This window comes from Eurytemora carolleeae, unplaced genomic scaffold (assembly GCF_000591075.1).
Source record: "Eurytemora carolleeae unplaced genomic scaffold, Eaff_2.0 scaffold1213, whole genome shotgun sequence".
Taxonomy (NCBI): Eukaryota; Metazoa; Arthropoda; class Copepoda; order Calanoida; family Temoridae; genus Eurytemora; species Eurytemora carolleeae.
Genome location: NW_019397100.1, coordinates 78,731 through 99,698, shown reverse-complemented (window position 1 = coordinate 99,698; position 20,968 = coordinate 78,731). Strand labels below are relative to the sequence as shown.

General features: G+C 30.9%; 1 protein-coding gene across 2 annotated transcripts; it reads right to left on the bottom strand.

Annotated features, from left to right (window-relative positions):
- Positions 1-201: 201 nt before the first annotated feature.
- Positions 202-20,611, bottom strand: LOC111711846 (uncharacterized). Of its 2 annotated transcripts, none has more exons than XM_023486307.1 (23): positions 20,488-20,611; positions 15,048-15,102; positions 13,926-13,997; positions 13,529-13,596; positions 13,372-13,426; positions 13,041-13,265; positions 12,517-12,576; positions 12,110-12,192; positions 11,312-11,394; positions 10,844-10,905; positions 10,423-10,470; positions 9,735-9,758; positions 8,826-8,872; positions 7,566-7,856; positions 6,664-7,024; positions 6,383-6,557; positions 5,548-5,648; positions 4,684-4,727; positions 4,009-4,090; positions 3,224-3,285; positions 2,433-2,477; positions 1,054-1,090; positions 202-330 (listed from the first exon to the last, which is right to left on the bottom strand). In XM_023486307.1, exons 1-23 carry the CDS (start codon positions 20,537-20,539, stop codon positions 240-242), a joined length of 2,223 nt encoding a protein of 740 aa, XP_023342075.1. In that variant the 5' UTR covers positions 20,540-20,611; the 3' UTR covers positions 202-239. The 2 variants fall into 2 exon arrangements, with proteins under 2 accessions (XP_023342075.1, XP_023342076.1); XM_023486308.1 differs by having other exon boundaries at positions 13,041-13,262.
- Positions 20,612-20,968: the final 357 nt, after the last annotated feature.

The following is a 20,968-nucleotide window of genomic DNA, read 5'->3' as shown; positions in this document are numbered from 1 at the left end:
AACTCTAGAAAACATTTATTCTTCTGAATTCTAGAAAACATTTATTCTTCTGAACTCTAGAAAACATTTATTCTTCAGAATTCTAGAAAACATTTATTCTTCTGAACTCTAGAAAACATTTATTCTTCTGAATTCTAGAAAACATTTATTCTTCTGAACTCTAGAAAACAATTATTTATTAAAAACTCTTGAAAACATTCATTCTCTCTCAACTCTTGAAAACATTTATTCTCTCAACTCTAAAAGACATCTATTCTTCTGAGTTCTCTCCTACTGAGTTCAAGTTTATCTTCTAATTCTCTTGTTTCCGTGAGATAATCCAGTTTCCATCTAAAATACAAGAATACAAGAATTCTGATTAACTGTGTTGTCCCCAAGGTTATAATGCAAGGAAAGTTATTTCAGAGGTGTACGCATCTTTTGTACTGCAGTGTACTGTCTCTGGGCGGTCATGTAAACACAAGGCGGATGTCGAAGTCTGACATGGGATCCATCTTTCACATAAAAAATTAATGAAACATTCTGGTCATAGGAAACTATTGTAAAATTATCAAAAGTTAACGCTTTTAACCTCCTCGAATACTAAACGAACACTTGTTTACAAATTCCGTCCAAAGAGAGCTTCTTTCAATATATACGCAGAGTATAAGCAACTGCAATTAGCTTTCCTTGCATTATAACCTTGGCTGTGACGACACATGTTATTATGCAGTTTTCCTCCTTCACAAGGAAAAAAAAGAAAAAATGGAAATGAAAGTATTTTCATTGTTCCTTGTGGAGGAAACCATTTTGCAGGGACAAAAGAAATTTAGTTTTTGCCACAAACTATAATTTTCTTATTCGTATATCTTGATAACCTGAGGATGCAAACCCTTAATATTTCAAACTTAGATTATCAAATCTAGCAGAGTTTATAGTCTGAAATATCTGTGACATCGATTTGCTAATATATTATAAAAATTAGAAAATCAGCTTGTGACAATGACTGAAATCCTTTAATAGGGAAGTAGAATAATTTAACTTTTCTATTTTAAGGATACAGGTGTTGAATACCTTATATATTCCTGGTAAGAGAGCAATCCTTCATAACCTGTAAAAATAAATAAATTGCATAAGTTACCCACAAACCTAACTAACGACTGAAAACTATTAAAATATGACGATCCGAGGGTTTAATTTGCTTTTTCCCTGGTAAATAGTTTTTAAAGAAAAGGCTAACTTTTTGACTTTTGAAGAGACAAAACAAATCAAGTCTTTGCCACTCACAACAAATTTCCATCCCATAATTATTTGCATCCTCATAGTGTAAACCTGTAATATTTCAAACTTGAGATTATTTTATTAAAAAAATTCATAGATTGAAATATCATAGGTCTACTTACATTAGGTTGCAACGATATAGGGATAATAAAATCAAAGTTTGTCACAAAAAGTCTATTTCTTTAACTCTAAACAGGCTGAATGAAAAGTAATTCAAAGGATTTTTTGTTACAGGGCGGAAAAAAGTCCGGTCTGTGAACAAAAAAAATCTAAAATAGCCCATAACTTTTTGAAAAGCTCTTGAAAAATGCATGTAGAAACATGTGTCACACTTTGATATTTGTTTAAAACAAAACAAAAATATTTTTTTCATTTTTTTACCCTTTTTCGGCATTTTTTTCACCCTCCCTCGCACCCTGCAAACTATTAAAGTTATTGGTCTAATTTTTTTTTTCTTCGAGCAAGTCATAAAAGGTTTGGCTATAAGTTTTCATTTCAACCCTATACCTATTCTCTAAAGCCTTTTTCTAGGGGGGGCGCCAAACGCCCCCCCCCCGGCTATACATATATTCAGACCCCCAGCCTTAATAATAGGGTTAAGAAAAAATGGCATACATTCGACTTTGAAGTCTTATCCATTGTAGTGTGGGTAAACCTGCTTTTAGTATAATTATAAATGTCTTAAATAAATAAATAAATAAATAAATGAATAAATATTTTGGAATAAAAATGAGTCTCTGGTGTACCCTATATGCCGAAATTATTTATTCTCTATGACCAAATATTTCTTCAGGAAAAGCACTCTAAAATCGATGCTAAAGCAATTTAACCATAAATTTGACGCCTACAGTTCTTAAATGTCGACAACACTGTTCAAATAAATAAAAAAATATTTCTTCGGTAAAAGCTCTCGAAAATCAAGGCTAAAGCAATTTAACCCATTTCTAAAAATTTGACGCCAAAAGGGAAACTTATAAACTGAAAAATATGTTGGACTTCGGAACTTTAATTTTAATTATAAAAGTCAAATTTATTATGCCAATAAAATCATTTCAAAGTTTGATAAATACCGATTTCCAATAAAAATTTTAAGTTAATTTAAGATTTAATTAATAACTGATTCATTCTAAATTGCTTCATGATAATTTGTATTAACTTCTGCTTCTTCTTACCTAAATATTTCTCTACACAGCATTCAACTCTGTTAGATCGCTTATCTGAATAAATCAAGCAATGAAATACTTAAAGGCATAGATTAATAAAAATACATATAGAACACTAGATGTCGTCTTTCCACGATTTATGGGGTTTTTCGTTCACAATAACCCTGAGGCAGAGGCCCTAAGGAGCTATGCCCCGAATGCTCTGTGTCTTGTCATTCTACGCGGCATGTGCGTAACTCCGTTGGGCTTCTGCCTCAGGGTTATTGTGAACGAAAAACCCCTAAATCTTAAAAAGACGACATCTAGTATAACATCTGCTATTGTTAATTAATCTATGCTTAAAGGTACTGTAAAGTAAAAGTGTTCCTATCTCGAGAAATTGATATAAAACTGTGTCAAAATTAACCAAAACAGATATATGCAAGATTTTTGTTAGATTTGATTCGACACTAGAATTTATATGGACTGAATAGAAATTTTAACAAAAGAACAATAATAACAATAATTCCACTGTTTTTTGGTTACTACTGTAAACAATACATACATTTGTTTTACATTATTATATTGGTGATAACCAAGTCTTGGTGTAATGTGTATTGTACTCTGGGGTGTCCTATAGATCCACTTTACAATCGATTGTAAAGAGCCAAAAATATCTTATTATGATAAATGAAATTTTTTAAATATTTCATAAATTTCAGATTGTATAATTGATAATTTGTTAACATGAACTTTTTCTACATAATTGAATGAATATATGTTAAGTTTCACTTCTAAGTATATTTTTTGTGTTTTTTTACCAATGCTTCTTTTTATCCATCTAGCCTCTTCTAATTGCTGGAATATTCTATCTCTTCGTTCTCTAAAGTAATATTTACAGAAATATTATAAATATCCAAACTGTTTCAACCCTGGCAGAAACAATTAGAGGGAATTAAGAATTTAATTGCATACAACTTGATCTTCATCAATGATAACAAAAATACATTTTACAAGGATTTTAATGATTTGAATAAGTATACGTTTTTCAAGGTGAACTTTTATTGAAGGACAACCCATGATTCTCATCGTTTGACTGATCATCGAAAGGACAGAGATGTCAGTGTATTTATCTCTTAAATGCTGTGTAAAAAGCCGTAAAAATGTATTGTACGCCAGCGTACTGCGTGAACTCAGCACGGATGACGTCACATTTATTCCTAGAAAATCTAGAATATTCTATAACCAATGCGGTTTCTAAAAATTTGAATTTGAATATTCATACTCTGCTACTTCTATTAATATCCCTTTAACATAAAACAGCTTGCAAACAAAGGATTCATCAATTACAACTTACAAGCGTTTATTTGTATAATTCAGGAAAAGTCTATCATTCTTGAAATTGAGCAGTTAAAACCCTTTTTTATGTTGGTTAATTGGTTGATGACATACACCAGACCAGAGAAACAATAACAAATAATTGCAAAATATTCAAGTCTTCGTGAGAAAACAATGAAATTTATCAAAGAAAAATAATTATTTTGATTTTCTTAATTTATTTCAAAAATGACATTGAAAAAGTAAGTTTGATGACGTGTTAATATACCTGACTTGAAATTCCTCCAAATTATCGGAGAAATTTGATTCCTTTAATGTGCTTTCCACCTTGGCCAACCGACACACTAATCCTTAATTTGGTCAAGGTTAACATTAAACATGTCAATTATATTGAGGAAAATTAGAAATATAACTTTCGAATAAATGCAAAGAAAGCACGTAACACAATGTTACATCTTCTAAATTTTGATTGTAGATTTTTGATAGTATACGCATGAATTTTTTTCTGCAATTTCTTAAATGAGCAAAGGAATTGAGTCTTTGCAACAAACTAAAACTTTCCAATCCCTATATCTATCGAACCTGATGGTGTAAATCTTATAGTTTTCAAACTTAGATTACAAGCTCTAGCAGAATTAATAGTTTGAAATATCAAAGGTCCACGACATTGAATGGCAAAGATATAGATGTTAGAAAATCAGAGTTTGTGGCAAAGACTCAATTCCTTTCCCAAGGAATCCAAATCTGTGACAATAAAGAAGAAAAAAATATTTTAGCAACATGCTGCATACGTGGGCCCTTAATAATGAATTTTTTATTTTATATCTCAAATTAGGATTATTTCCAATTTTAAAACATTAGTATTATTAAAATTTAAATATTTTTCTCTAAAATTTAATAGATTTTAGTTAAAAAACTAAAAATATAAAGTACATTTCTATACCTAGTATAAGACAGGATACAGACCCTAGTTCCTGAATATGAACACTAGGAAACAAAAAATTTCATTTATAACAGTTTTCTATATCTTCATTTGCTCGCGCTTTTAATTTCATAATAATTATTATTATTATTAAGCCAAATCAAGAACAACAATCAATCCTAAACAACTAGTAAAAGTTTAGTTACATCGGTAATGGCTGGCTTAGATTCAAAAAACATTTTTTCTTCATGTATTTTATCTCTATCCCTCGACACTACTCAAATAGTAAGTCTTTCGGATTTATCAAATTGTAAAAAAAAACAATCATTGTTTATTGTTACTTAACCAATTATTTGTTAATTCACAATGAGAGCAAAATCTAACGTGTACATTCAAGAAGAAAAAGAAAAAAAATTTGCTTGATTTATAAGTTATTTAGTTCTGTGTGCATAGACAAATGTATGCAAAAAGCACATTTCAGTTTCTCACATGGTCAGACTTTAAAAGTGCTAGCACTAAAGCTGACCATGTGAGAAGCTGACCATGTGCTTTATCATATTTCTCTATACGCATAAAGATATATATATATAACCTTCAAATTATTTTTCTTGTATGTGCGCGTAAGATTTAGTTCTCAACGTGAATTAATCAATATTTGACCAGGGAAAAACATAAAATGATAAGATTTTTTGTACAATTTGACAAATCCAAAAAGCCTAATATTTGAGTGGTGTCGATCTATCTTTAACCTGCGCTAATGCTTTACAGAAACATTAGATATAGAAAAAAACAGTAACAATCGATTCACAATTTACTCATTATTCCACCTTTATCTAATTAGTTTCATTAATCGCGAGTAAAAGACTTTGCTTGAATGAGATTTGCCTAAATTGTTTGATTTCTTTTGTATCTGCGTAGAGTTGAAACTGCGTAGATAGCTGGGATCCTAATCTTTCATTTTCTATAGTCTTCAGCTCAACATTCTTCTGGAATATAATTAATCAATTAATCAATTTCTTAATTAATTGATTAATTAATCAATTAATTCATTAATAAATTAATCAATTAATACATTAATTCATTAATCAATTAATAAATCAATCAATTAATCAATAAATTAATCAAATAATAAATTAATCAGTCAGTCATTTAATCAAAAAATCAATCAATAAATCAACCCCTTGAATTTTTTATTTTTAAAATCTCATTCTTTTGAAAAATACATTCTCCTCGGATTTTCTCATTCATAAATTATTGATTTTAAAATGCAAGAAAAATGCAGAATTTGATATTATCTATTTATATGTTTGCATGCAAGAGTACAATTAAACCCTAAATAAGCCATACAAGAATTCATCAAATGTTGTATTCTTCACTTTCTGGTAATGGAATGTTGCAGAAATTTAGTTTTTTAATTAAATGATTATATGAAGCTCATGGCTATTTGCGAAGAACAGTATAAAACCCTTTGAAAAATTGTCAAGACGACATTTAATAAATGTCGTTTAGGGTTTAACTGTATATAAATTCTTAATTCAGCCTAATAAAAAAATTTAACATTTTTTTATTTGAATTAAATTATGTTGAAATTACAGAGGAAAAGGACAACAAAAGAAAAATAAAAATGTCCCATTTGCACGACTTTTTTTAAATCTTTTAAAGTCTATTTTTAGTTCCAGTTCATAAATAGGTTGATTTATATTAAAAAATATTCTTCTACCTTTTCATTTTCTAAATCCTCGATTCTCTTCCTCATTCTAGATTTTAAATTGGAACCTCTAATGTCTGAAAACCCTGTAGATCCGTTTAAGATCCGTGTTTGTCTATCAGGTATCATCTGTTTGTCTGTTTCTGAATAAGGAGGAGGTTCCTTATACTCTAGCATGCGTTTAAATCTTCCAGAAAAAGTGAATTTAAGAAAAAACATTTTTTATAATTAGAATGTAAATAAAATAAGAAATTCTTTAGTGAAATCAAATTAAAGTTCATAAATTCTTTTTCCTAAATTCTTGAAATATTTTCATTTCTCCAGGTACATAATTTCCTCCTCTTGCTTTCCCATCATCATGCGTATCTTCTCTTCTTCCTCCTTCTCTTTCTGTGTCACTGTCTTTCTTTGGATGGAGGTCAGCCTGTTTCTTTTCTACCTGGAGTATCTCTCCCGCACTCCATCCTGATTTTGTCTCTAGATCAATATCTTGATAAACTTGATCATCAAGAATACTTCTTTCATTTTCGGTAAACTTTGATAATTTGTTTTCTGTTTGTTTGATCGGTAAATTCGTCGAGTTTTCTTCTTTTCTCCATAAATTCGAGAAATGTTCCCCTCGTCTGTCCAATGAATAGGAGTTTACTTGTTTATCTAACAAATAGGACAAGTTTACTTGTTTATCTAACAAATAGGAAGAGTTTACTTGTTTATCTAACAAATAGGACGAGTTTACTTGTTTGTCTAACAAATAGGACGAGTTTACTTGTTTATCTAACAAATAGGCCGAGTTTACTTGTTTATCTAACAAATAGGACGAGTTTACTTGTTTGTCTAACAAATAGGACGTGTTTACTTGTTTATCTAACAAATAGGACGAGTTTACTTGTTTGTCTAACAAATAGGACGTGTTTACTTGTTTATCTAACAAACAGGACGAGTTTACTTGTTTATCTAACAAATAGAAAGAGTTTATGTTTATCTAACAAATAGGACGAGTTTACTTGTTTATCTAACAAATAGGACGTGTTTGCTTGTTTATCTAACAAATAGGACGAGTTTACTTGTTTGTCTAACAAATAGAAAGAGTTTACTTGTTTATCTAACAAATAGGCCGAGTTTACTTGTTTATCTAACAAATAGGACGAGTTTACTTGTTTATCTAATGGAGAAGGCAAGTTTTGTATTTGTTTTCCTGATGAATTGGATGATTTGGAGTTTTCTTCTTGTTGGTGTTGTAAATTGAACATGTTCTCTTTATGGTTTTCCTTCAAATTTGAAAGCTTGCACAAGTTTTCTTTTTGCTTTCCGAGTAAAAGTTTTTCATCCCTCTTAACACCAGAATGGGCCGAGTTTTCTAATTGAGATTGTTCTATGTTTTCTTTTGTTTTTTTAACTGGCTCTTGAACCTGGGGATGGTTTGTTTGAAAGTCTCGATGGCTGCTTGGATGCATTTCTGTTTGTCTTGCTTCAAAAATTCTGGATTCTGATATGGGAAAAAAGGAATTTTTTAAAATCCATTGTTTGGGCCTAGATACAAATTATCAATTTAAAAATATGTCCAAAATTTTACCTTAAACGAGATTTGTAAATTACCCCCTTAAATAGATTAACTTTTCATATCAATTAATATTTTTTTGGCTTTTAGATTTTTATCGTGTCTTCTCGATTTATTGAATCTAAATTTTTCAGAATATCTCAAGAAAAAAAAAATCTTTAATCTTTAATCTAGAAAATGTAACTTGTCAATTTCTAGATATTCGACCCAAATTATCAATCAAGGTAGGCCGGTCAAATCAATCAAGGTAGGCCGGTCAAATCACTCAAAGTAGGCCGGTCTGGTCAAATTATAACTAAAGGGGCAGTTCACAATTAGATCTAAATAATACTTTTTTTTACCGATTCTCAGGACAGCTACAGTAGTCGGTGTTCTTATCAAAAGAATAAAAACAACTTTTCTACTTAAGTACTTAAGTTTTGATTTCTAAACAAGTTTTTTCACGTTACAGGTTTAAACGAAACAAAAAGAGGCTGTTATTTGACAGCTGTTATTTGACAGCTGTTAGTTGACAGCTTCCCTTTGTTTCCATATTTATGTGTATCCAATCCATGCTGTTTTGAAGCTTCGTAGAAATCAAAAATCTAAATCGAAAGTCGTCTTCTTAGTATTGATAAGTACAGTGCGAAATGCTAATCAATTTACAATTAATCAGACGACTTTACAATCTATTTTTTTAAATATGATTGATGAAATTTATTATCAGAAAAAATAGCCCTATTCCTCCTATTTCCAAAATGTGATCTGCCTTTTTCGAACATTTAAAATTGCCAGAGATAAATGTAAAATCGTCTGATTAACTGTCAATTAATTCCGGGTCTTTCTGTGGTAAAAAAAATCTAAATTTTTCTGCATTTGAAACAAAGATAAAATGAACATAAACAATTCATTTCCTTCCTGTTGCTGGCTTTCCCATATCCCAGTAAACTGAATCCACACTTTTTCTTAAATATTTCATATCAATAAAAAAAAAATTAAATTCGTATTATATATTATTATATTATAATAAAGACCGAGTATTTGTTAAAAAAAGAGAGGTCTCTAAACTATCTACCGCCGGTTCAAATCATAAATTACTGCTTCACTCTTCAATTAACTACCTAAATTCTCATCATTATTTAAATTTGAATGCATGAAGCAAGATTTTAACAAACGTCATCGGCTTTGCAACTACATGGTGCCCCGCAAAACGTGACAGTAGCAAGACGAAACAAAAGTCATCTTTGCATGATCTTTGAAATAATTTGCAGTATTTATTCATAAACCTAATTTTAGATTTAAAATTCCAAAGTTAATAATTACGAAATATTTCTATTCTTGGCATTTCTGAAATGCGGTCTGCCTTTTTTGTGCTTTCAAAATCGACAGTTTTGGATTTATTTGACAAAATTGAAATATGAACGAAATTCGAAATATATCCGGTAGGCAGACCACTTTTTGGAAATGCCAGGACTAGTAGAATTATGTGGTTATTGTTTCAATAATTATATATGTTAAAGTAAGTTGACAACTGCATGAATGTCATAAAAAATATTGAAAGTTTAAAGACGACTTTCAAGGTGTCTTGCTACTGTCATGTTTCCTGGAACACCCTGTAGTTAAATTCGGTTCGAGGTGAATAATAATTGAATTAACAAATTGAATTATTAAATTTTTTATTTTTTTAGTTTTGACCCTGGGCAGCTCAGGCAAAGAATTCTATATGTATGCGGAGAACGCTTCTATGAAATCTTGTTTACAGAAACATCAAATTGAAATTAAAATTAGTCCCAATTTATAATTATTTATTTTTATTAATAATTTCACCTGAATTCTTCCAAGTCAGGTAACCTAAAATTAAATATTTTTTTAGATTTTAGAACATGGGCTCAAATTTTCCAAATGATTTAATCAATAGATTGATCATATTTTAATTCAGGGTTACACATATGGATTCATCAAATATTTCTAAGTTGGTAGATTGAATGATCTATTCAATCCACAATTTAGTTTAAAGGATCGTTAACCTACATTGATCGGCGTTTATATCAATACAATGAAGACGAATTTTATATTTAAGTTTTGATTTCTAACCAGCTCTTTTCAAATTACAAGTTTATACAGTGTACAGTGTACATTGAGAAGCTGTAAATTGACCGCTTCTCTTTATTATGTGCAATGCATCATTTGCTGTTTAAAAGCTTGGTAAATATCAAAATAGAAATCAAAATTTATCTTCATTGTATTAATATATACAACGAAGATATACATTTTTGAAATTATAAACATGAATGTCAATAATAACGCTCAAAGATACCCAGGAGTAACAACATTTTTTCATTAAAAGTTGAATCAGTTGAAAAAATAGGGTTATATCTTATAACTTATAACTTATAACTTTTAACTTATGACTTATGACTTATGACTTATGACTTATGACTTATGACTTATGACTTATGACTTATAACTTATAACTTATAACTTATAAGGTGTATTAGAAGGATTTCATTTTGACCTTGGATTCTGGTCCTGAGGAAAGTATGGGATCTCGTATTGGTTCTCTCTAAATAAACAATATAAAATTGTTTTATCATTTAATGTTATTTAGACGCTTAAAGTATCTTAAAAAACATTCAAGAGTTAGTAACGAAAAAAGAACAACATTCAGAATCTTGTATATTTTAAAACAATTAAGAACACTGAAGACCAAAGGTAGAAAAATACTTGCAACAAACTATAAAACTTTGATATTTGAAACTTTCACAGTTTGATCCACAAAAATTCTGAGTTTGAAATAGAGTATTAGATTTGTTATTATTTTCCTGTAATGTGATATAAATACGTAAAATGATTTGTTGTCAAAAATAAAACATGCGCTGAAGCCTGAAAGACTATTTATTAAAAATACTTAATACTTATCATTATTTACTCCCTACCTAGTGTTAAAACAATCTGAAGGTATCTCGTAAATTGCTTCGGCTAATTCTCCATATATTTTCTATTTAAAAAAAAGATTTTTAAAACTGAATTTTCAACAATTTGCGTAAAATTATCCATGTTTGTCAAACCGGGTTGAAAAAAATTCAAGTCAAGTTTCATCAAAGAAAGTGCTATATAATTCAAGACACTTTTTTATATTTAAATTGTATAAAAAAGAAAATAAGAAAAAAGCTCAATTTAATGTGTAAAATAGCATCTGATTCAAAAGTGAAGAAAAACTGAATTGCTGAATATTGATTGAAACCTCCCTTTTACAATTTCAGGATAGATTTTGAGCAAAAATATGAAATGTAATGATTAAATCACATAAGAGCATTTTTAAAAAAGGTTTAACCAACCTTTTTTTAATTAAATGTATAATTTTTACTAAAAATTCATATTGTTATTAAATTATCAATTTGTACCTCTTTATATTTTTGTTGATCAGATTTGAGTGATTCTTTTCTTGGTGGGTATACAGGTGGTCGGCCTAGATCACCAGAATATCCTAGATTAATAAATATATAATATCCTAGAATATCCTAGATTAATAAATATTAATAATAGAATCTCTAAAAATAAAATTTACGAATTTATAACCCAATTTACAAAATAATTATAACCATGAAATGTTCATAATATAATGATAATGGCTTTCACAACCATAAATCACATATTAATTCAAAAAAAAATTTATGTTAATTCTTTCTATATATATATACTTTGCTTGTGTGTCTGGGTGTCTGTTTGTTTGTTCGGTATCCAATAAACGTCTGAACCGATCGGGGCCAAAATTTAGTCTGGGAAGGTTTATGAATGCCCAACATTTTTGATTTTTGTAAAACCTTGAAAATGCGCAAACAAATATTGGTAGATCCGCGAACTTTTTTTTTGTTATTGTTTTATACTTGACTGTACAGAAGATGCTAACTGCGAGAGCCAAACTTAAATAGAAGATGTGCGCGAAAAAAAGCTTAGTAAATATATATATTTAGAAGATCTTTCAATTTTTTGTTTTAAATTTTAGTTATCGAAGAATTATTTTCAAAAATCAGGATTTGTATACATTTAGGCCTCATTGTCCCACTATTTTGATCCACCTCCCTCCCTGAAATTAATCTTCTTGCAGTGTTTGACAGTAGTTAAGAAACTTATTAACATATACTTCACACCACGTATCAATCAGTTTCAACATTAGAGAAAATTTTAGAAGAAAATCTTACTTTTTGCCTTGCTTTCACTTTCTAGTTTAGCCGACCTATCGTCATCAGCCTTTACTGAACACTCACGCACACTTGCATTCCTTCTAAACACGATTTTAATATTTAGATCAGTTTTTTCATTTTGATAATTAAAGTGACTCTATGTACATTTTGCCAATCAAACCATTAAAAAATCCATGTTTTTCTCGTTGAAATTAGACTATTTAAAATCGTGGTTTCTCTATAAAAATTGCATGGGGGGGGGGAAGGCATTTGAAATACATCAAAAGTCCCTTCAATCTCTTGGTGATAAAAAGTAAGAAATAATTGAGAAGTAGAGAGAAATAATATCAATTAAATCAATGATTAACCTAATTTTCTCTAATTTCTTTTTTCATTTTCTTTAATTGAAAACATTTAAGTGTAACCTTCTAGTTTTCGTGGAAGCCTCTCTTCGTTGCATTATATAGCTGTCTCTGTGGTAAACCCTAAAACAATTTACTATTTGAAATTGCTTCAAAAAGCTACATAAGGCAATTGCAATTGCTTTAAATGGAAATAACACATTTAGCCTACATGTCACGGGCAGCCGTAGTACATTTGAATTTCCGAGCCGGGTCAACCTGTCCGATCCCAGTTTGTACTGTACCTAGCTCTGTGGACAGGACTAGCCGGTGCAACAAGGTTGACGCGGTCAAACTTTATGCTTCATATAGGTTGAATTTACTTTTACTAAAGGGGCAGAGGAATTTTAGGAACTGCTGAGTTGACTTCAAGTGAGCCTACATTTTCATTTGTGGGTTCTCTGTAAAGCGGATTTATGCTGCAGTGATTATGAAGGAAATTGTGAGAATTTTGCACTTTCCAAGATAGAAAATGAGGGTTCACTTAAAATTAGGTCTGATCAGGCCCCTTTTAAAATAGAGAATATTTTATTTTAAATTTTACTTACCCTCCCGCCCATAAATAGCAACCAGTCTGCAGTACATAGCTAGGAGATTGGGTAGACAGTACAATATCATCAGGACAAGTTCTGTGTACTGCAGCTTTACTTATATCACTTGTACACTCAGTTATGTACGAGTCACAAATACTGTTTGCGTTTAAATCACTTTCTTCTCTTTTCCCAGTAAACTTTTGTGAAATTAGTTCTGTTGTATCCCTTCCTTCCTTCCTACTGATAGTCAGAGCTTAACAATAAATTTTATTCTTAAATTCTTTCACTTAAAAATATGAAAGTTTTAGATTATAAGTTTTTATTTTTTATGTGTGCTCAGATTTGCCTTGAATCCGCAGGTAGCTTTAAGGAGTGGAAACGGACTAAATTATCAGTAGATCCTAATTAAAGAAATTAAGAAATAATTGAGATAATCAAGATAATATCAAGAGTTACCAAAATAATGATGATAATAATGTAATGATAACGATAATAATATTAACCTCTGGTGAATAAGGCTGATAATCTAGAATTTTCGTTGAAAATCTTCCTATTCTTTAAGCTTCCAGTTCTAAAATATAAATCAATTGTTTTTGAAAATTATTTGATTATTAGATAAAATACAATTGATTCACGTATTTACAAACATAAAATAAATTGATAAAATACATATGTATCTCTAGCTATATGTTAAAGAAAAAAATGTACAAAAATGGGCCCCCATAAATACATGTGTTGCCAAGTAAATAATACGGTTTATATCATTCATCTATTCACAGTAACATCCGGAAGAAATAAAAGTATCTAATGCTAATAAATTCCTTCTTAATTGTCGTTCATAAAAAAATGGCGTTCTTAAAACATTGTTAAATTAAGTATTTAAAGATATCCTTTTTTTACCTGACCATGTACTCTGGTAATCTAGTTAACTTTTCTGTACTTTTCTTCAGCCAAGAAGCTGTACTTCGGTCCCTAGAATATACAAGCTGTACTTCGGTCCCTATAATATACAAGCTGTACTTCGGTCCCTAGAATATACAAGCTGTACTTCGGTCCCTAGAATATACAAGCTGTACTTCGGTCCCTAGAATATACAAGCTGTACTCTGGTCAATAGAATTTACATGCTGTACTCTGGTCCCTAGAATATACCAGCTGTACTTCGGTCCCTAGAATATACAAGCAGTACTTCGGTCCCTAGAATATACAAGCTGTACTTTGGTCCTTAGAATATACAAGCTGTACTCTGGTCCCTAGAATACACAAGCTGTACTTCGGTCCTTAGAATATACAAGCTGTACTCTGGTCCCTAGAATACACAAGCTGTACTCTGGTCACTAGAATATACAAGCTGTACTTCGGTCCCTAGAATATACAAGCTGTACTTCGGTCCCTATAATATACAAGCTGTACTCTGGTCACTAGAATATACAAGCTATACTCTGGTCCCTAGAATACATAAGTTGTACTTCGGTCCCTAGAATATACAAGCTGTACTCTGGTTACTAGAATATACAAGCTGTACTGTGGTCAATAGAATTTACATGCTGTACGCTGGTCCCTAGAATATACAAGCTGTACTTCGGTCCCTAGAATATACAAGCTGTACTTCGGTCCCTATAATATACAAGCTGTACTCTGGTCACTAGAATATACAAGCTATACTCTGGTCCCTAGAATACATAAGTTGTACTTCGGTCCCTAGAATATACAAGCTGTACTCTGGTTACTAGAATATACAAGCTGTACTGTGGTCAATAGAATTTACATGCTGTACGCTGGTCCCTAGAATATACAAGCTGTACTTCGGTCCCTAGAATATACAATCTGTACTCTGGTCCCTAGAATATACAAGCTGTACTCTGGTCCCTAGAATATACTAGCTGTACTGTAGTCCCCAGAATTTACAATCTGTACTGTGGTCCCCAGAATACACAATTTGCAAACTGGTCCCTGGAAATAAGGAAGAGAAAGAAGAAAGAGTTTTTTCTCATAAATAATTTGTAAAATCTTTAAAAATTACCTAAGCCTGTTGTATTCCTCAATTGAGAGTTGTGATCTCTCAATATTCGCACTGTCTGCAGTTTTACAATTCAATTTTTAAATTATTTTCCCTATAGATTAAAGAAATAAATTGGCCATTGTTCAGAACAGGAGTTTAAAAAGTACAAATGAATCTTTTTTTTAAAATCAATAATTGTATGCATTCACCCATAATGTTGTGAATGGCACCTGTTAAGACAAAACAACGAGAATTTTTAAGATTTAAAAAGTGACATTTTTCCTGTTTAAATTGGAGAAATGTCTTTTTTTATAGCTTTCTCATTGTTAAAGTTATTACTGTACCAATTGTGTAGATAAATTATTATACATTGTAACTGCGCAGGGTTACCCACAAAATATAACACTTTAAAGACGATTGTACTGCACACTAGGTTGCCATTGTACTGCACACTAGGTTGCAATTCCAGTAGCAACTGATCCAATCAGGGTTCAATCGTGTGTTTGATGTCTATTCTGAACCAATAGAAATTGCATGTCAGTATCATCTATCTTTCTATCTATATCATTATCTAATTAGAGATGAATCCTTGTATCGTGACAGTAAACAGTAAATGGGAATATTTACTTCTACCGAAACTATAGTGCTGAATTTTTAAAGTTGTTGTTTTAACATATATGTTTCCCTGCACCAGTAAACTTGTTTATTTCGTTTCTAAATCATAAATATGCTATCAAAAGATTAAATGAAAAACATAAAAAACAAAATAAAATAAAAAATGAAATGATAACCAGAAAACTCTGAAAATGAAAGACGACTTATAGGCTCAAGTAATGAATTTAAATAGTCCTATGAGCATGGGACACAACAATTCACTTAACCAAACATCAAATTTATGTTCTCCACCTAATTGCAAAAAATAATTTCTTTTCTTTACATTTTTTTTGTCGAAATACATCATTATTAATTCTATTTCGGAGTTTTCTTTTATCCCTGTAAATAATTTGTCACACGTACAAATGACTCAAATTTCAAGATGGCGCTTAATTCTCATGTTTATTGACACCAAGTAGGGCAACAGTGCAGTGGCTGAAAACTTAACTGCAAAGAGTGTGTCTAAAATTTGTTAAAGTGATGAATTGAAACTTCTTGGTTTTCCGGAGAACTTTTAGGACACTCTAGATATCTCGGAATCTAGGACACCCTAGATATATCGCAATCTAGGACACCCTAGATATCTCGGAATCGTTTTTCAGGAATATTTGTTTAAATATTTTCCTCTTCTAGAAGATTTAACAATACACAATCTTAGTTTGTCTTCATTAGTTTGTCTGACAGGTGACAAACTTTAACTTAGACCTTAGTGACAGCTATGCAGATAAATAGAAATAGATGTACAGACAAATAGAGACAGCTGTACAGAAAAATAGAGACAGCTTTACAGACAAATAGAGACAGCTTTACAGACAAATAGAGACAGCTGTACAGACAAGTAGAGACAGCTGTGCAGACAAATAGAGACAGCTGTACAGACAAATAGAGATAGCTGTACAGACAAATAGAGACAGCTGTACAGACAATCAGAGACATCTGTACAGACAAATAAAGACAGCTGTACAGATAAATAGAGATAGCTGTACAGATAAATAGAGATAGCTGTACAGATAAATATAGATAGCTGTACAGACAAATAGATACAGCTATACAGACAAATAGAGACAGCCGTACAGACAAATAGAGATAGCTGTACAGATAAATTGAGACAGCTATACAGATGAATAGAGATAGCTGTACAGACAAATAGAGACAGCTCTACAAATAAATAGAGATAGCTGTACAGATAAATTTAGACAGCTGTACAGATAAATAGAGATAGCTGTACAGATAAATTGAGATAGCTGTACAGACAAATAGAGATAGCTGTACAGACAAAAAGAGACAGCTTTACAGATAAATTGAGATAGCTGTACAGGAAAATAGAGACAGCTGTACAGAAAAATAGAGACAGCTCTACAGATAAATTGAGATAGCTGTACAGATAAAAAGAGATAGATGTACAGATAAATTGAGATAGCTGTACAGACAAATAGAGATAGCTGTACAGACAAATAGAGACAGCTTTACAGATAAATTGAGATAGCTGTACAGACAAATAGATATACCTGTACAGACAAATAGAGATAGCTGTACAGACAAATAGAGATAGCTGTACAGACAAATAGAGATAGCTGTACAGACAAATAGAGATAGCTGTACAGACAAATAGAGATAGCTGTACAGACAAATAGAGATAGCTGTACAGACAAATAGAGATAGCTGTACAGACAAATAGAGATAGCTGTACAGACAAATAGAGATAGCTGTACAGACAAATAGAGATAGCTGTACAGACAAATAGAGATAGCTGTACAGACAAATAGAGATAGCTGTACAGACAAATAGAGATAGCTGTACAGACAAATAGAGATAGCTGTACAGACAAATAGAGACAGCTGTACAGAAAAAAAGAGACAGCTTTACAGACAAATAGAGACAGATGTACAGAAAAATAGAGACAGCTGTACAGAAAAAAAGAGACAGCTGTACAGACAAATAGAGACAGCTGTACAGAAAAAAAGAGACAGCTTTACAGACAAATAGAGACAGATGTACAGAAAAATAGAGACAGCTGTACAGAAAAAAAGAGACAGCTTTACAGACAAATAGAGACAGATGTACAGACAAATAGAGACAGCTGTACAGAAAAAAAGAGACAGCTTTACAGACAAATAGAGACAGATGTACAGAAAAATAGAGACAGCTGTACAGAAAAAAAGAGACAGCTTTACAGACAAATAGAGACAGCTGTACAGAAAAAAAGAGACAGCTTTACAGACAAATAGAGACAGCTGTGCATACAAATAGAGACAGCTGTACAGAAAAAAAGAGACAGCTATACAGACAAATAGAGACAGCTGTATAGAAAAATAGAAACAGCTGTACAGACGTAATAGAGACAGCCGTGAAGAAAAATAGAAACAGCTGTATAGACAGATAGAGACAGCTGTACAGAGTTCTAAGATAAAAAAATAGATAAAATGTTTTAGAATGAGTGCAATGTCCCAACTATCTTATTTCCTGAACAATAAAAAATATAATTCTAAATTTAGATATTTCGTCTGTAAGGTGACAAGGTCGTCTTATACAATAGCTTTCCTGCAATTTATTGAGATTTTTTATATGTTGACTTTTTTATTTAATAACCAACCTTTTCTCTGACAATTGAATGTTTTAAACGAAAAAGGTTGTAAACTGAAGGTATCTAAATACACAAAAGTATTTATCTTAATATTGTATTAACAGACGAAACTGCAAAATCCAAGGTGACAGTGCAAATCAAAACGATTCATTAAAATGTCATTTATGTAAAGAACAAAATTTCTACTCGAAGAACATTAAAAAATTCCTTCATTTCCTGTTTTCATGTTTTAGCAAAATTTAGCAAAATATTTATCTGATACTGTATGGAGAATTATTTTTTATAAAAAATGAAATAGTTACTGACAAACAGCTAAATAATATTTGCAATATTTTGAAAATTGAATGATCTAGGGCAAAAAAAACTAGGGTTTTTATTTGGGGGGGGGGAACTTGCAAACTTTCACTTAAAAGTTACTTTTTTGGATGATAATGTATAAAGTACGCGCAGTTTTAACAGATTTTCAGGGTTTTAACATTTTTAAATTCAATATCTCAATACGAATTTGATATATTCTAAAGGAAAGAAATTGGCTTGCAATAGTGAATTTGTATTTTCAAGAACCTCATGCACTGAATTAGTTTGAAAGTAAGAAAGAAAGAAAAAACTATTCTTAAAGATTTTTATCACAGAAACCTGTAAGACGCGTGCTGAAAGGATCTGAACATTTTTATCAAGTTACATCTACGTTGGTAACCACTCAACTTAACCCTATTCCTGCTGGGGGGGGGGTCAATTTGACCCCCCCCCTGTAGTTTTTTTTACATAACTCAAAAAGTATTGGTCTGAGGCTGTTGAAATTTTCTGACTTTTCTTACATACCCAAAGCCCTCCCTTTAGGTCTAAAACCGGGCTTTAATACTAACTGCCTGAGTCCTCAGGCACACTGCCTGAATGACTGCTTTTGCCTGTAACAAACTAAATCTTTGTTTTGACCCACTTTCACTTGTCAGATTTTGATCAAATTTAGCTTTTTGGAAAGTCTTTGACATAAGGAAACGGATTGCACAAGTTTTGCGAGAAAAAAAATTGCAAATTTTTTGCAAACAACCTGTCAAAGGAAATTTTTGCATTTTTAGTTTTTCTTCATTAAAGATCAGGTTATTTAAAATTTTGCAAAAATTTTTGCATATTTGAAAGGGCATGGTCAAGGGCTTTGCAAAAATGTATAATTTTTCATTTTTTGGACAATTTTTTTTGCAAACATTTTTACTATATAACTGGATTTTGCGATAAAAAATTCAATTTTTGCAAATTTGCAAATTTTTTTGCAGATTCTAAAAGTAGAGCACAAGAGCTTTCTAATGATGTATCATTTGTCATATTTGGACATAAAACATGGGATTTAGAGGGGGGGGTTTAATTGCCCCCCCCCCCCAGCATATCCTGGTTTTCAAGTACCCCAGCAGGGATAGGGTTAATACATTTCAAACTATAACAAATCTTGTGGATTTGAAACAAATATGAAAACATCTTAGCGCTTACATTTAAAGAGGGACTGTTAAGGTAAAATGAAAGGGAAAAGGGGGTATAGGCTGATACCCAAACATTTTAGGAGTTAATCGCGACCAATATTAGTTCTATCTGATGTCCCTGTCTCGAGAAAGTTATATAAAAGTTATACCAAAACTCTATATAAGATGTGTATAGAAATAAAAGTTTTATACAGATCATATTCAGCAAATACGCAACGAATCTGAAAATTAAGATAACCCAGAGGAGCCTATAGATATTATGCAGATACGCTCCTATTATAATTTGAATATAATACTTATTCATTATTAACAGATATAATTGATAGTATAATTGTTACATCTGTATCATGTGACCAGAATATACACCAATGTCAGTGCAGTATCTGGTCACGTGGCTCTGTTTGTATCATGTGACCACCATTTCTCTGTACTCACAAGGACATCAAATAGAATTTAACGTTAACAATCTCTTTAAATTTGTTGCAAAACACTTTATTAAAAGGTGTATACTGAACCAAGGAAGAAATTTCTGGATTAAATTGAATAATATTTTGATGACCTGGAAACCACCAGACCAGACGGTTTATAAAAATAGAATCTTGAAACCAAAAAAGATGAAAAACAAGGGAAATATGAATAAGTTGAGGAAAAATGAATGTTTAGGGATGAAGGATGGAAGGATGGGTCCAAGGATAAGAAAAAAAGAATGAATTCAAGAAAGAATTGTAAACAAATATTGAATATGTTCCTAAACTACAACTTTTTGAATCACTAAAGGTTTTTCTTCTTTTCTCCGCCATTTCTATGTTTTACTTCTAATATCTTAAAGTTCTGAAAAGAGGATTCTATCTACGGTGGTAGGCGATTATATCAATATAATGAAAACGACTTTAGATTTCAATTTTAATTTTGTATAAAGCTTTTAAACAGCATGGATACACAAAAACATGGAAACAAAAAGAAGCTAGTAATTTAAAAAGCTTGTCTTAAATCACTTGTGTTTATTAAATTGCCATAATCGCCTACCATCGTTAAAAATGTTTATCTATCAATGTAATCTAGCCATCTTTACTATTTATCTATCTATATTTAAGTTCTGTAACTTATTCTAATTAAATAAAGGTATATATGTACGTTTATCAATTTATGCATCTATGTTTTGAGTGGTATAATACGTTTAACCAAGGAGAATTGAATACAAGGAGGGGGCGATTGGGTTTCCGTACACT